This window comes from Tinamus guttatus, unplaced genomic scaffold (genome assembly GCF_059628265.1).
Source record: "Tinamus guttatus ecotype Peru unplaced genomic scaffold, ASM5962826v1 Tinamus_guttatus_pri_ptg000038l, whole genome shotgun sequence".
Classification (NCBI taxonomy): Eukaryota; Metazoa; Chordata; class Aves; order Tinamiformes; family Tinamidae; genus Tinamus; species Tinamus guttatus.
In genome coordinates, this window is record NW_028288572.1 from 4,199,563 (window position 1) to 4,216,350 (window position 16,788).

General features: G+C 40.0%; 1 protein-coding gene across 1 annotated transcript in view; it reads right to left on the bottom strand.

Annotated features, from left to right (window-relative positions):
- The window catches only part of TG (thyroglobulin), a 143,574-nt gene that overhangs the window by 19,540 nt on the left and 107,246 nt on the right, over positions 1 to 16,788 (bottom strand). The window contains exons 42-44 of the mRNA XM_088534927.1: positions 9,190 to 9,354; positions 8,280 to 8,447; positions 1,371 to 1,552 (exon numbers count right to left, since the gene is read on the bottom strand). Coding sequence (XP_088391053.1) covers positions 1,371 to 1,552; positions 8,280 to 8,447; positions 9,190 to 9,354 — 515 coding nt within the window. The remainder of the gene's footprint in view (positions 1 to 1,370; positions 1,553 to 8,279; positions 8,448 to 9,189; positions 9,355 to 16,788) is intronic.

Genomic DNA, 16,788 nt, shown 5'->3' on the forward strand with positions numbered 1-16,788 from the left:
AGAGTTAAAGCACACTGTCTCCCAAGGCAGGAGAGAGCAAAATCAACAGTCTTCTCTATAGAGCAAGACACGTATCAAAGCCACCATGTCACCCAAGCTAAAGATACCAGCCAGTGTCTGCGGCCTACCATAGGTGCCAGTTTTGGTGTTAGGATTACTGTGCAATCTTGCTTCAACAGGACAATGAACTATTCAATGAATTATTCATGCTGACAGCTATCCAAAACAACTGGACCTGAAACCATATCCAGTTCATGGAGAGAAAGATCATGAGGTCCAAGTTATGCACATGGCCCTGGCCAGGAACTAAATCCTACTGGTCATCCTCCTACTCCTGATGGTCTTGACTGCCACATATTATACTTTGAATATTTCGATTCAAAGTATTGGAGAGTATAAATCGGATGCCAAGGGTCTGCACATTACAGCTATGTCCACTGGATGAGCCTAGGAGGTATTGGAGATCCTAATGGATCAAGCAGAGGGCAAGAGGTGGAATCATGTGTTTTCTCATAAGACTTTATATTCCTACTGAAGTACCCTACAGCCTGATTCTGTTTTCTCTCACCATGGAAAACCACACAGACTGGGGAGCAAAATGCTAATTTGGTGACTTCACACATAAATGATTACACAAGGGTAAGGAAATAAGCCTAAGGGGATTCTTCTGTCATAGGTTATTTATTTCTAAAATAGAGATCAGCTATGCACAGAACTGGGTCGAGAGTCACTTCGCTGAACATTTGCAAATACTTCAGGTTTCCATAGATGACTCACCTGTAGAAAACCTGACATTAGGAAGAAAAGTATTTTCCAGATTTGATAATATAAATCTCATATGATTGCTGGAACCAGTGTTTTCAAACTTGACCACCTAAAGCTAGCATGTACCTAAATAACCTTTTAAAAGTAATTCAAAAGTATTTAATTTCAAGTTTTCAGTATTTCTGCAATCTTCAAGAATGGCTGTAAGGTCTCCAAATTTTTATAGCTAGGAAAAGTATCTAATTATAAAATTAGTAGCTATCTTTGGGAAAAAAAAAAGTCTATTCTGCTGTCACGGGGGATGAGAAGGCTCAAGCAACAGCTGATGTGTAATGTGCAAACAAACAGGACATCTTGGCTATTAATGAGGGTACAGAAAAATATTAGTTTTCTAATTGAAACATTTCAGAACCTAAAAAATCATTTCAATTTCTGTTTACGATTGACACTGGAAAATTCATGGAAAATGAAATTGTGTACTTGCTTTTGCCTATTTTCTGCTCATTTGCATAAGTATTTCTTCAAAATATAAATGTACAATCGAAATAATCAAAGCAAGTCTTACTTAACACAGTCACACAGTTTTAATAAGATGAATTTCTTACCGGGTGGCATTTTCCAAAGCCCTGGAAAAGGATGAATAATCATCATTTGAGTGTTCAAGGGAGTAATACCATGTAGCTGCATCTTCAAGGAACACATTGGATTCTTCTCCTCCTAGAGAATTTTGCAGAGCCTGATAAAAGGCTGTTTTGCTGTTGCCTCTTCCTTGACTTTCTTCAAATTTCTGAGAGCAAAACACATGAAATTTACAAACAGCCATAAAAGATGCATTTTTTTTTTTCTGGAACAATCCAGGCTCAGATCTCCCTCTGCTGGAACAAGTCCTCTGTAGTCCAATCCCTGATCCCTAGGGGAAAATGTAGGGCAAAGTTCCTGCTTTCTCAAGACAATCACCCCGCAGCAGGATCAGGTTCATAGAATCGTTAAGGTTGGAAGGGACCTCCAGAGGTCATTCAGTCCAACCCCCCTGCACACGCAGGGTCACCCAGAGCACATGGCACAGGACTGCGTCCAAGCAGGTTTTGAAGATCTCCAGAGAAGGAGACTCCACAACCCCTCCTGGCAACCTGCTCCCTCTGTGACTTTTCTTAAAATGTCTATGAAAAATGTGGCTGCCATAAAGCCTGTATGTAAGTCTGGAATGACATGTGCCTTAGTCCAAGAAGAGAAATCCCTCTTCTCCAAATCCCATATCAGGAATCCTCAAACTTCACAATCCTTTGCCTTTCAGACAAGCTTATGGCACAATGCCTTTCTCCCAGTTCTTCTGCAGATGAAAACCTTTCCTGATATAAAGCACCCAGAGCATTGAACACACATCACTGCAGAATTACTGACAACAGGGAGACCATCTCCTACCGCAGTCTGTTTACTTGATGCTATTTTTAAAGAAGCTAAGGTCTGCTACATTTTTTCAACATATCTTTCCTTGAAAAAGCTTTTTATTTTATCCTTCCAGATTTGTCACACTCTTTTTGGACAGAATTTATTCCAAGTTTGGAAACAGAGAACCTTTATGAAAATAAAACATGGAACTTCAGCTTTCCTGTGGATCAAGTCCCTTCTAAAGAAGGCACGCAGGTGCGCACTGGCTGAGACTTTGTATATGAATTCCAGAGAGAAAGATCTAATAAACCGCCTATATTATTTTGGGCAACCAGTCTGAAGCAAAATAGATCAGTGTCCACTCAGTCAAGTTACCATAGATGCTTTACTGAATATATTATTTTGATGGCCCACAGCTGGTTTTCATCACATAACTAGAAGGTCTTTCCACAACTCTATGCAGAAAGTACAGAGGGAATAATTGCTTTTCAACAGATTTACAGAAATGAAAGATGGAAAATAAGTCCCCTTTTGCAGAGGCCTAGGCCTGTCATTATGTACTCTAATGCTTTGCACAGTTCAATTACTTTACTTTTTTACTTTACCTTTACAATTACTTTACTTCTACAATTACTTCCAACTTTAAAATGAATTTCAAAATATCATAAGGTCCCAAGAAATCCTGGCAATTTCCCTTGTATTTATATTGAATTCTTCTTTTGCTAGATTTTGGCTCATACAAAGTGAGAATATTCACGTGGTGCTAGTGTTGGTAAAATGGCAATATTTTGAAAAACTCCGCAACTCACGCATGACACGTCACTTCATATGCACAAATGTCACATAAAAAACTGCACAGCATAATTTCCTGCAAAATCACTCCATTTGCACACAGAAGGGACACGTATATTTTACTTCAAGAAAGACCTGACTGAGAGCTCACTGAATTCAGAAGTCATCTTTCCACTGGCTTCAGCAGTCTTCAAGTCCCTATTAAGCAGCAGTGGTGCTGCTTTCTAGCTATCTGACAAGATCTCTTATTTGGTGACTGATGCTGGTGGTTTTAGTCGTGAGTATGGTTAAGAATAGATGTGTTTGTTTAGCACACCAGAGCCCAAACTCTTAAGTGCAGAGTGTTCTGTCCAAAGGAACTTTCCTACAATGCTTTCATTTTGTTTCTGTTAATGGATTTGGTACCTTATTCTTCACTAGTCATGGATACTTGAAAGATAGAAATAGAGAAAGAGAGAAAAAAATAGATTGGGGACAGATCGGGTACTCTAGTACTCTGATGATTCTTCACTCTCTCTTCATCTAGCAAGCATCACAAAAATACGACTTTTGGAAAAGAAGAAAATAAGAAATGAAAGAGATGGTGGTATCACCTTCAGTGCACAGTTTATGGGAAAAAAAAACAGTTGATTTTTTTCAAATACAGAGAGACCAATTCGGGTTAGGACGTCCCCTGAGCTGCAATGCTAGAGGCTGGGAGAGTATGGGGCAGAAGTACTGTATTTACTTGCCCAGTTCTTACCAGCATCCGCTCTTAGGCACTGCTGAAAACAGCATTCTGCATTAAATGAGCTTTTGCTCTGACTCAGTGTGGTCGTTCCTAGGTCTTTTCTTGTGCTTATGAACTAATTTCTGTGATCTTCAAAATGCCCCCCAAATTCTGGTGACCCTTCTCAGCATTGATAATAGACTGGGGTCCCTGGGGTGTGTTAAGCCAGCTGAAAGAAGATTCAACAGGCAGAGCTGGATGAAAAATAGAAATAGCATCTGTAAGATATTTTGAGATTTTTCATTCTAACCATATACAAAAAAACCACACTGGGGCATTTTGTTTCAGGAGTCATTTTGACTGCAATATAATTTAAAGATCTGACATTAACATGATAATACAAACATTTTTAAAAAAAGTACATTCTACCTTCTGCTAATGCTTTTAAGAGCAATTGACCTCAGAGTTACAGTGTTTTTTTCCAACACATTTTCTAAATAGGTGAGAAAGGTAATTAAGGACAGCAGGCACACTGCTTTCCACTGCTCTGGTGATGAAAAGCCTTAACGGCTTTTGATAATCTCTGCAAGACATGAAGAAAAGCCTACTAGCAGTTCACCAGGGGGATCTCAAGAACTCCAGCTAGCTGCAAGATGAAATGAAGGGCAAATATTAGCCTGTCCTCCCCACTGATGGCATTTAACAGGACACTGCTCCTCAGGTCATCACAGTTAATATATATCTGCCATCTGCATACAGCTGAATACTTTTACTGTGGTGGAAGTAGAAATCTGGTTGCTTACAAGAGATAGATTATATTTCTGTCTTCTGCTCCTCACCATTTCCCTGCTGTGGACTCTACAGCTAGCTAGATTTGTACTAAGGGAATAAACAAACGAAACACAGAAAGTGCAACTTTAGTCTACTAAATAGAAAGAAAATTAACAATCCTTGCAATGCAGAGGGGGCCCAGGATGTACTGGTGGATATAGAAAGCTCTCTACTGCCATACATGCATATACTAACAAACACACATATAGATCAGAATGAATGAATTTGTATATTCAGTGCCAATGGGAACCATCAGATCCTCCCAGCTGAGCATCACATATAACAGCGATAAATTTTTGCCTCACTGGGGATTGAAATAACCAATTTTAGAGGTTCTCGCTCAGCAGCCCAAATCTGTGACTGCTCAAAGCTAATATCCTGATAATCTGCCTGGGGAATTGTGGTAACAGGTTCAGCCTTAATAGCACTATATGCCACATAATAGTGTATTATGGTACCACATGCAATCCGCTTAATAGACTCTGCTTTATTTCTCATTTAGTCTCAGCCATCTGATGGCTGCACTGGGGATGAGTATGAAGTGTCCCAGGAAGTGATAAATCCGTCTCAGTTCCCATGGATAAGCATTCAGGTGAGTGCCATAAAGCAGTCACTTCCTTGAAAGGACAGACAGCATGAATGCTCAGCTCTCTGCTACAAACATCACCTTTACTGATAAGCAGACACTTTTTGCTAACATAGAATTGGTTTCTCTTGTGCCTCCTGTCATTTTCTTTCATTGTTAATTTTGAAAGTCTTACCAAGCGAAACACCCTGCACAGCCAAACACCAGTAAGTCCCATAGAGCAACATGGCGCAAACAGGATTTACCACCTCCAAGTCTGCATGCAGCCTGGAGGTTTGAGCCCCACTCGTAAGACTGGACCTGTGGTCTGAGAGGATAAGATCTGCATCCTGTCTCAAGCAGCCTTGTATCTATGTGGCTAAAAGTGTCTCCTCATCATTTACAGAATCAAAACTAAGAGAGCAAGCCCAGGCAGGATTTCCTGAATTTGCTAGCACAGATATTCCCAGTAACTGAGGCAAGTGGCCAACAAGACCCAAATGTTTTTGTTTTGTGGTGTTCTGTTTTCCATCTGCCACTCTTTGCATCTGGCTATGCTTGAATCTGTCATTCTATATGAGATGGGAACAAAGAATCTCGCCAGCTTCATGCACTCAATCCCGGGACCATTTAGCTGTGCCATTTATCTACCCAGGCACCTGCATGGTTATTCTCACTACAGGATTGGAGCATATCCACAATCAAAGGTGGATTTTCTCCATGTTGCAATATTGATAAGAGAAGGTAGTTTGGCCCCAGAAGGGTTTGATTCCCTTTTTACAGGCTAGGTTAAACAGCTGGTTGCAGTCACCGGCAAACTGGGAACTAAGCACAATTCAATGCTTTATCTAGTCAAGTCATCACTTTCCTCAGAATATGCAGGAAAATAGTTTGGACTTTCCCAAACAGATGCAAGCCAGATCCGCTTTGAGAGAAACCTTTAAATAACTAAGGTAGAAGAGGGAGGTACAGCATAGGACCTCTCAAAACGTTCTACTAGATCAACTGTGAGAAGAGGAAAGGAGCATTAGCCCACATCACAATTCCTCACGATATTCTGATTCAGGAAATTGGGCACAGATGTCTTGATAAGAATCAGCACACGTGTTGGATTCTGCCACTGGGGTTAAATATGCCTGTAGCTTATTCAGGATATTATTAGCTAAGTTTGACTGCAACCATGCATGATCATGCCTATAATGCACCAATGCTCATAGGCACCTGCAAAATATATTTTTATAAATAATTCAATGAAGGAGGAAGTACAAAGATTTCCCAGCAATTAATATACTATGTGCTTGGCTTGGACAAGAGAAAAAAAAAAAAAAAAGAAGAACTGGGAGTTTTAACCTTGCAGCACATCTTTAAGAAAGCAATCTAAGACAGTAAGATGGGCAAATTCGTATTCCTCAATTCTGAAACCTAAAGATACAGGAAGGGAGAAACATCAGGAAAATGTAGATTAAAAAAAAATCCATTTTCAGTAAGAACATGAATGCATGTTCTTGCAGAAGAATGACTTGCAGAAGTCAAAAGGGAGAAAAAATATAACTGCCTACCATGAATAGTATAAATTTTCTGGAAAAGAGTTTTTGATTTACAGCAGCAGCACCAAGTGAGGTTCTTAGATACTATATACAATGCCAGAAAAAGGAAGTGTTCTTCTAACTAAAGATAGTTAAACCCTTGCCAAGGGATATCAGAGGCTCTCCAACAGAAGGAGATTTTAAAACATCTCTCTCAAGTTAAGGTCAGTGTAACCATTTCTCAGGTTTGTACTAACTATTTGAACCTTATGACCTGGTATTTCCTAAAAGCTTGTAAATAAAGAATATATTCCATCTTTTCCTTTTTTAAAGGCATCATTTTACCATCACAATGGTAAACACAGTTGCAAGTGTTTTTTCTTGTCATTTCAACCTGACATAGCTGGCTTTCACACTTGAAGGTTTCACTGACAGCATGATTTGCTGCATGGAATTTCATCAACTCGTTTTTCCTGGCCACCGTAGCATGTGGAAGTAGTAGTAGTAAGAGAAAGAATTTCACTTCCTAATCTTCATCACATGACTTGTACTGTTACTACTAAGGTTTATTCCCCTCTAACAGAATTTGGATCATTACCTGCAGCTCTGATTCTATACCTGATTTCTACTTCTAATTGATTACAAAAGAAAAGGAGGATACATGAAATAAGAGAAGAAATTGATGGAGACTAATGCAATATCATTTTTTCTTTTTTTTTAAAAAAAACTTTTTTCAAAGGGGTCATTTTCCCAATAATTCTGAAGTGAAATGGTCTATGCGTTACTGGTTAGAGCAAAGAAAGTGGTTCTTTCTACTGCCTCCCATGAGATGGGATATACACATTTACAGAAAGATAGCAGCAGACCTTCAGCTCACGTAGATAACCCTTAAAATAGTTCCTGCTGTCTTAGAATCTCTTGTTGACTCTGTTATCTTACACTAGAGCGCTTTGCAACATGCAGTCTCATTTAGCAATGTTAAATGGGGAAGTGTTTTTGTTCCTATTGTCGAGCTGGGCAGCTGAAGTGGAAGAGGTTGATATGCTCAAGAACAGATAGTGCAAGAGGGTTCACAAGAGGATGCAAAAACCCTTCAGGAAGATCTTCATGCTTTTGAGGGCTTTTATATCCAAAGCAAAGCACAAAAACTTCACTTCAGCAGGTTATTCCTATTCACTGTAGCTCTCAGATGAGGCCAATACTTAGTTCTGAGTCAGAGTTAGCCCTTGTGTAGGCATCTTAAAAGAAGGAAAAATTCTTACAGGCATGAAGAAAAGTGATTGGCACAGAAATAGTTGGCATGAAAAAGACTAACTAACTGAGCCATGCCCCACAGTCAAGACCTTACCAGTCAAGTTTAATATGACTTTGCTTTCTTCTTAGTAGGGTAAAAATGAGATTGCAATATTGAAAGGATTTTCAAGTCAGTCAAACTTGTTGCTAGATACTAAGGCAGACTACATCAGTGTTGATCTCTCACTTCTTCATATCTTCCCCTGAATTGTTAGTCAACAGGTATGATCATTCCATTAATCAGCCAAAACAGGATTGGCTGATGATGGAGAATACCCTTACATATTTGTATGGAGTATAATTCATGCACTGCAGAAATCAGAAAGAATCTGTCCAGCTAGCAAAGAATTACTACATACATATAATAAAAGCACTACCATCAATTCCTTAATAGTGTGTCTCTTCCTACCTTAATTGCCTTAGCTCTGCTGATCAACCCATCCTGCTGAGCACTTCCAATGAGCAGGTCAACTTTCCGAAGCTGAGGACGCTGAAGGGCTTTAGCTAAAGGTTCCCGGAGGTAAATTCCATCCATCACTGGACCCCAGTACTGGAATGGTCCGCTTATGGCAAGGAGCTAGGTTAGGAAGGAAGCAATAATGCAGTTCATTAGCTTACCCTCATTGTTTCCAATTCATCTATTTTTCAGAGAACTGAACTGAGTCCTTTAAAGAGGACAAGTGATCAGTTAATATAGCTGCAAACCCCCAGTTGGCAGGAAGCAATGCTTTAGATGTCAGGCTCAACAGAAAAACTAAGAGCTTTGACGCCCAAGACAATGGAGGCCTTATTAGTCATGAAAAATGATATTTTAAATTAGAGATTGGTTCAATGATGGGCATGACTGGAAAATACATTGCCAGTGAATGTTTTCCTCCGTGGGTAAAGTGATCCATTTACAAAACTGTTTGTACTCCAGGTTGCACAAGCTCAGGGTTGAGTCAAAACACTGATATCCCTTCCCACTTCCTTTTCTGCAGAAAAGCTACTATCAAAGCTACAGAGACCTGATTCTCCTTGAGCATAGCATCCTCTGGCAGTAGAGACAGAACTGAAAGGATGCAAAAAATATATTTAGAATCATTTTGGAAGATATGATCAATGCAGTGTAAAGGGATTTTAATCTAAGAAGCAGCTGTGCATATTTTCGCTGACGTTTGGTGCATTGTGGACATCAGTATCATGCACCTAAGCCTTCCTGGTTCCTCTTTCACAAGAATTCAGCCTGAAATGTATTTTTCAAGCTTTCTCCCAGCTTCCTACCATGGGAACTGCTTGTTAGTTCCTTACATGATGGCATGTATATTGCTATGGTGTACCTTAGTCTGTGCATCATTGAGGACACGAGCAGGCAACTGGCGGAGGCAGGTTATAATTTCTTCACTGGTGGATGAAGGGCATCCCAAATCCTCAGCCAGAACTGTTGCTTGGGTCTTTGCTCTCTTCTCAGTTATGATGGATGCTGGAGAAAAAGCTGAACCCCCCTGGAAAATGAAGGCTCTTGGTCAATGCATCCTGTCAAAATACCTGATCTTCTAGTGCAGGTAACAAAGGATGAGGAACAAAATCTAGATGGTCACTGAATGTGAAAATCGATATTCTAAAAATAGGAAACATGTCCTAATGATAAAAGCAAAGGGGGAGGAGGAGAGGTTTTGGCTGTTTCTCATCCCTGCCACTGACATTTTGAAAAATCTCTGAATCATCTCCACATTCAGTCTATAACAAAGTCACAGATCATCCACACAATATCATCATCTGAAAAATTTGCTGGACACACTCAGACAAAAACAAATATAAAAACGTTGCTCTGAGGCACATCATGAATGGAGGCCCCACTTTATAAGAGGAGACTAAATAGAGTCTTGCTTGCTTAACTTTAAAAAAACAAAGATTGACAGTGGGCATGATCTTTATGAATGATTCAATGAAGAAGAGCCACATATGACTTAAGACTACACATTCTAATATAGCTGATCCAAAGAGAAGTAAGGGTGTAGAACAGCTATGAGCAAAGACAGTGGGAACAAAAGCTTAACCCACCTTAATCTAGGTCTTAAGGAATTAATATTAATTGTGGTATATGTTACAGTATCAACAATAGCTGTAAACTGGACACAGTGACCGGGAGTTTCCATGAATTTCCTTTTTACTTTATTCTGACAGTGATCACGGCTTTCACTGAGCTTTACCATGCACTGATTATTGAGGTGCACATCATAAGCTTCATGTGTGGGCACAGATCATGCTTCCAAACCTCACCTATTTCTTATGCAATTACTGTTTTATATCCCAACATCCCAGACTTAGCTATATATATTGAAAATGTTCTTGAGTTCTTTGCTAGTACTGCTGCTAATATGAAAATCAAGCTAATTTCCCTTTTTTTTTTTCCACATCTTGGGGGCTGATGTTGCAGTATTAAAAATTAACAGTGAAGAAACACTACCTGGTAATTTAAAGCTAGATCTGGAGCTCAGCTTGCAAAACATTACAGAATCACAGAATCCTTAAGGTTGGAAGGGACCTCTAGAGATCATCTAGTCCAACCCCCCTGCTCCAGCAGGGACACCCAGAGCACGTGGCACAGGGTGGCATCCAGGTGGGTTTTGAAGATCTCCAGAGAAGGAGACTCCACAACCTCTCTGGGCAGCCTGTTCCAGCGCTCTGTCACCCTCCCAGGAAAGAAGTTCTTCCTCACAGGGAGGTGGAACTGCCTATGTTTCAGCTTACACCCCTTACCCCTCGTCCTGTCACCATCCACCATGGAGAAGAGCCTGGCCCCAACCAAAACCAGAGCAGTGTCAAAATCAGAGCACCCATTAAAGTCCAATCTCTAGGCCAAACTCCTTTCCCATCTTCCCTGCAGCTGTGGCAGCATTGGAAGCGAATTCATTAAGAAAAGATGGTTATTTTTGAATAACCACAAAAAATGCTTATTTAAAATGCAGATAAATTAGCATAAATCTGATAAGATCTGACCTGGAACAGAATAACTATGACATGGGTCAAATGACTAATTTCCAAACATTTAGATAAGTTTACTATAACTGCTAAGATTAGCTTCTTTCTTCTCAAAAAAAAAAAAAGGCAGATACATGATATGAAAGACCCTGATCTATTCAACTGATAAGCTTCCTTTAAACTGAACTTGCACAAGGCATAACTATAAGTCTGGAAAAAAAACGCACCACCAACAACAAAAAACAACTTAGTGAGGAGCAAGTTTAAAAGAAATAGAAAGCAAAAATCAAATCCTCAGTTTGAAACTGACTCAAACTTTGAGTCTGGGGAACTTTGTGCAGCTCTAGCAGGCACCCAGGTCATTTTATATATATACGTATATATATACATATATATATATTTATATATATTTTCAACAAGCAGACCCATTGATTCTAATAGCACAGCATTGGTCACAAGTGGTGAAATTGCTTTCCAAAAATAATTAGAAAGAGGTTATTGTGTGGATGCAGAGAGAGTTTTTTCAGCTTTCTCTCTTTAGAGCTTCCCGTGTCACTACCTTCCTGTAAAGTTTCTCTTTGTTTCTTCGGGTTCTGGGAAACAGATCACAGCACAGTTATTTCTTAGCTTAATAACTGCATTACCGGTTGGTTGCAGATAAGCAAGAGAGAAAGCCAAGATGGTCAATCCCAAGGGACCAAAAACAAGCATCATCTCCAGTTTTGAGAAGGCAGAAGAAATACAGGAAAAGGAACAAGCAGCCCTTGGTATTACTCCTCAGTTCCACCCTCAATTAGATGAGAGCTTGATTGAGTAAAATCTTTATCCTCATCTGGGCTTGTAGTGGCCTATTTTGTGTTTGCAAGGCAGGATATTTGTCTGCTGCAGACTAAGTGCGCTGACTCAGTTGTTCAAAAGAAAGAAAGAAAAATATCCTCGATTAGAGCATCACTGTGTGGGTGAGTCCCCAGGATGCAGAGAACACTGCCTTCTTGCCTTGGCCTCTGACATGTTCGCCAGAGCTGCAACAGAGAAAACTCAGAAAATATTTTCCCCACATTGACTTCACCAGAACAGTAGCCTCCCGGCTCTTCACTTGGAGCAAGGAATTGGGGGGCCACCTTGGTGTAGCAGAGAATTTACACCTAGGATCAGGCAACACCACAGCCCTCCAGCCTTGCAGATTTACTCCTAAACACCAGCTCTGGAGGTGCTCAGCATCCTTTATCAAGTGTCCAGTACCTCTGAGTGACGTGAATAATAGATAAAAGATTAGAGGAGTTCAGTTTCCCAAATTCTAAAAGTGGAAAAAAGTTGCCTAATTACAAGGCTGAATCTGACGGGGAAACAGAGCACTATGATCAGATGACACACATATAATCACAAAATTTTCTGGGAACAGTTAAAGCATTTTAAGTTATGCTTAGTTTTGAGCACATCTCATGTTAGGCATTTGAGAACCTGTGCAAAATTCCCTTGCCCCATTTGGATATGTGGACCAAAAGTCTGCCCCTGGGTGAAGATACCAAGTCAAATGGCAAGTGCAAAAGGGTCTGAATAGAAGTGTCCCACAAGACACCTCCACAAGGAAGAAAGGCTGGACGGCCAAATTTTCATGTCATTGGACCTGATGTAAAGCGGATAGACTTAGATATGATTCAAGCCTTAAGAATAAGAGAAAGACTCAAAACTTCTGCATTTGTATTTGAGGGGTGGCAGGGAAGAAGTCAAGGACAGAGGGCTTCTCTGGAGCCTTGTTCTAGCTGTGATACTTTCCCTTCTTCGAATGAGTGGTTACAGGAGGCTTTCTAGCTCTATTTTTTTGTCTCTCTCTACTTTTTTTTCCCTCTGTTTTCCATGGTAACAGCCACTTCCTCAGTCTGTTTCTTTTGATAACATCCGCATTGAGGAAGCATGTCTTGCATTGCTTTGAAAGTAGAGCCCGGTGATGTGCAGAGATGTGGAGACCAGTACTGTTACTCATATAAAACCTGGGGGGAGGACTTGAAGTGGGTGGTGGAGGAACTTGGGGCATCATTCAAGGAATTCAGAAGAAATAGCTTTATGTTCCCTTCCCTTGGTGCATTTGCAATTTGTTCCAAGCTTTGGAAGTATGACTTCGCTTGCTGCAGAAGTTAGGCAAGCAAAACTGCCCAAGTTCTCAGTTTTTCACACCACGATTCAAGCTCATTGTTTCCCTCATCCTGATCACAGAACTCAGGAACAAATAAGTGAAAGAAGAAGCTGGTGCAACCCAGAATAAAATTTCTTCTAAATACTAGTAGGCAGAGTCAAGACATACAAAGAATAACATAATTGGATTCAGCATTTCTGGTTTTTTTTTTTTTTTCTCCCTGAAGAACCTGTAATTTCCTTATAGGATTTATGTCAATAACTAGTAACGAAGGAGTTATGTGCTTTAAAAAGCAGTGCTGTTAAGACAGATTTAGAAGGAGTAGTGGGACTGTTCATTTCCATTAAATGATGCTCTTTACCACCAAAACGACAGAATTATGAATCAGGAAACCAAAAATCATGAGATCAGCTCAAACCAACAAACACTGTTCATTTTGTTAGTCCTCTCTTTTTTAATTCTTCAAGAATCAACCTCCACCTATAAATACAAGAGTTATTGCTTTTAAAAACTACAAAGATCTTCACAAAAAAAAAAAAAAAGAAAACAAGCCTCTAAAAATAGGAGATCTATTATAAAATGAAGATAGCAATCCTGGTGCCACAGAGCACTTTCCATCTGACTATCATGTAAAAGAGGGCTTATATGGAACTTGAGGCACGTGTAGTTCTTGTTTTGGTTATCCGCATGGATTGGCCACTAGCATCATAGGAAAGTCTGATGACATTTTTGGCAATGACCATATGAAAGCACTTAGTATCAAACTGCTGCTGAGTTGTGCCATCCCGAACAGCAGTATTACGTTCTCTCTCCAAATTTACAGGAATAAGGAGAACACAGCAATGAATGCAGATTAACTGTAGCTAGTTTTTGCAAGTAATGGCATCAAAAATTGAAGGTAAAGCTTTCCATTTAGATCAGTGATCAGCAACTTCTCAAGTATTTTTTACTTCTCTTTTCAAAATTAGAGGCTAAGCTAGCCAGAAGCCAGGAAATGCTGCAGCTCACAATGGTCAGAAGGTGATGAATGAAAACTGATATGATATGAAGATGCAGTCTAGCTTCGATGTTAAGCTGTGGTCAGTCGAGTTGAATTTCAAGCCTCTTGCAAACCTCTCTCTTGAACCTCTCAGACTTGTACCAACAGTATCCCAAATCTCTCCCAGCTTGTTGGTCACATCTAAATGTATCTTCATCTATGCAAACCCAGTTTTCCACTTCAGATGTCTTACGGTTCAGGAACTTTTAGTTAAATAGCACCCCATGCTGCTATTCCAATGAGATAACAAGTAGGAATATATATACTATTCCTGCAGGCTTTGCTTCTGTGTCCTAGCACACCTGGAAAAGACAATTGCCATATGTGCTGCAGTGCTAAATCTTCTAATTCCTCTGGAAACTCATTTCTGCAAAGCTTTTCAAAAATGATTCACCACAGATTGAATGATTAGAAACTTCATTGCAATTGCTTTTTAATCACCCACTCTCTGTAAAACAAAAGCTTCTTCCTTTTCTCACATCATGATCTCTTGTTTTTCCAGCCTGACTTGAAACTGCGAACCCTGCTTGAAGTGTGTTCATCTCTCTGATGCCTGTACTCCCTCAAGTGAGCACAGGTCTAGGGTCTAAGTAAGCACAGGTTTAAGGCTGCAGGATCCTCCTGAACCAGGCTTTTTGTTTGCTGAAATACCACCACAGACAACAGAAATAGTGAGGATACCACCCCAGAAGTGAGAGTGGGATAAATCAAGTGAAAAGTCCATCCTCAAACCACTTAAGAGTCCCAACACTTCTACCTTTCCAAATAAGACAAGCTGTAAAACATTATTTTCTCCAGGCTCAGTTGCATTCAGTTAACAGCCAGAAGTATCTGTTAGACCATCTGGCTTGATCTCCAGGATAGCCAAGGTCCTTGCCATTCCCTGACTGCTTCCTACCACTTACAGCAAGGCTTGAGTTTGGCTACAGTCTGATCTTGCATGAAGTATCTAAGCTGGATTCAGAAACGCCCAGAAACAGCGAATGAAATTTCTTTGCACTTTGTGCCCAAAGATTATCGCTGCACTGACAGACAACAGTACTTTATGTCTGTCTGAGGATGTCTTCAGTTTCAATGGTTATTTATTTTGCTAACAGCTAACAAACAGAGACTGTTTACATTCTGTTTTTTTCTGTACATAAAAATAAATATGCTGCAAATAGGCAACCAGTATATTTTCTTTCCCAAAGGCTCAAAAGACTAGTATCTAAAAGGCTATATTTAAAGTATTTTCACAATGGTCTTTTCTTCTTCTTTTCCTTCTTATTATTTATTTTGGGCCTTCTTATTTCTTGCAAAGTGGCATCTCAGTGTCCTGCATTTCTTTTCCTTAGATGTCTAATTCTGCATGCTGCAGAGCCATGAAGCTCACAAAACATCCAGGTTGCAGGGCTATACCTGAAGACATTAATGTCATTTTTCAAAATCTTTTCGACATGGTCTGCCTGCAAGAGCAGAGGAGTAAAAACCTTTGGGACCAACTCAAGAAGCTTCTGTGATGTGTAAGGCAGGCTTGTAGCAAACACTAATGCACTGAGTGAGATGGGAACCAACAAGTCAGTCCAGCAATACAAAGAAAGACTGAGACATAAATGCCTTTTCCTCCATAATCTACCAGGACTCTGATTTCCAGATAAAAATGGGGAGACAGAGTATCTTTCTTCCATCAACAATAATGCTTTGAATAAGTAAAATTTCTTTTTGTACACTATTCTGGGCAAATCCTTCTCTGCCTTAACCAGAAGCAGCCCTGCAAGTCACTCTCTAACAGACTGTGTCAGCTTTGGGACTCGAATAACAGGATGTGAGTACTTTTAAGATGACATATAAAAGCCCTACTGAATTCAAAGCCAAACTTTCTTCCATTTAGATACAAGCTTTTTCTTATCAATCACATTATCGATTAAACCAAGTTATTAGGTGAATGCACTGAAAGGGTAAACTGGCTCTCATTATTGTGCAGGGCACAATATCCACCAGAAGCAGTCAGAAATGATGCAGAAAGGGAGGGTTTTATCTACCTCCCCTCTCTGCAAACTCATCTGCTGCTCTGTGAGCGAGGTGCAGGTAGGGGCTCATGTTTGTTGTTTCCAGTGGAGCCAGTTCTGCTAGGAAATACACGACCTCCTCTTCATCAGGCTCTTCTGATCCTCTCTTTGGAGCTTTATTCTCAGACCTGTCACACTCATCAGCGCTTTACGGACATAACCTGAGTGCTTACAAAGGCACAAAGATGACCTAAGGCAGATATTAGTGAGAAGTCATGGAAATGCAGAGTTCTGCATATTCCCATGTTTAGTACAAATGTCTCCCTGTCTGTGGGCTTTCAGTAATTTAACAGACACTTTACCTCAATTGGTCAAATTATGCTAGGGAATGTGCATGCCACATCCTTGTGACTCGAAGAAAGCAGCAATGTCCTAGAAAACAAAGTCTAGCTGTTATTGTTAACTGTGCAGCTTTACATCAGAAGCAGCTCCTCAGACCACGGGCTACACCACTGTTGGCTCTGTCTTATAAAGGCACTTGCTAACATTTGATACAGTGCAAATAAATATATAAAAGTAGGCAGCCCCGAATTTGGGGATAGTTCTGAGAGTTTTGTCGCTGTCCCTGGTTCCAGTAGCTCTTCTGTATCTTCTACAACAGCTGCCACAGTTGTCAGCATTTAGCCTTCCATCAGCAAATGTATTATTTTCCACTGCACTGCTCATTGCATTGAGCATTTACTCACAGCTATTCTGGTGTAAAGTCATCTGGTCGCCTTTTTTTTTTTTTTTT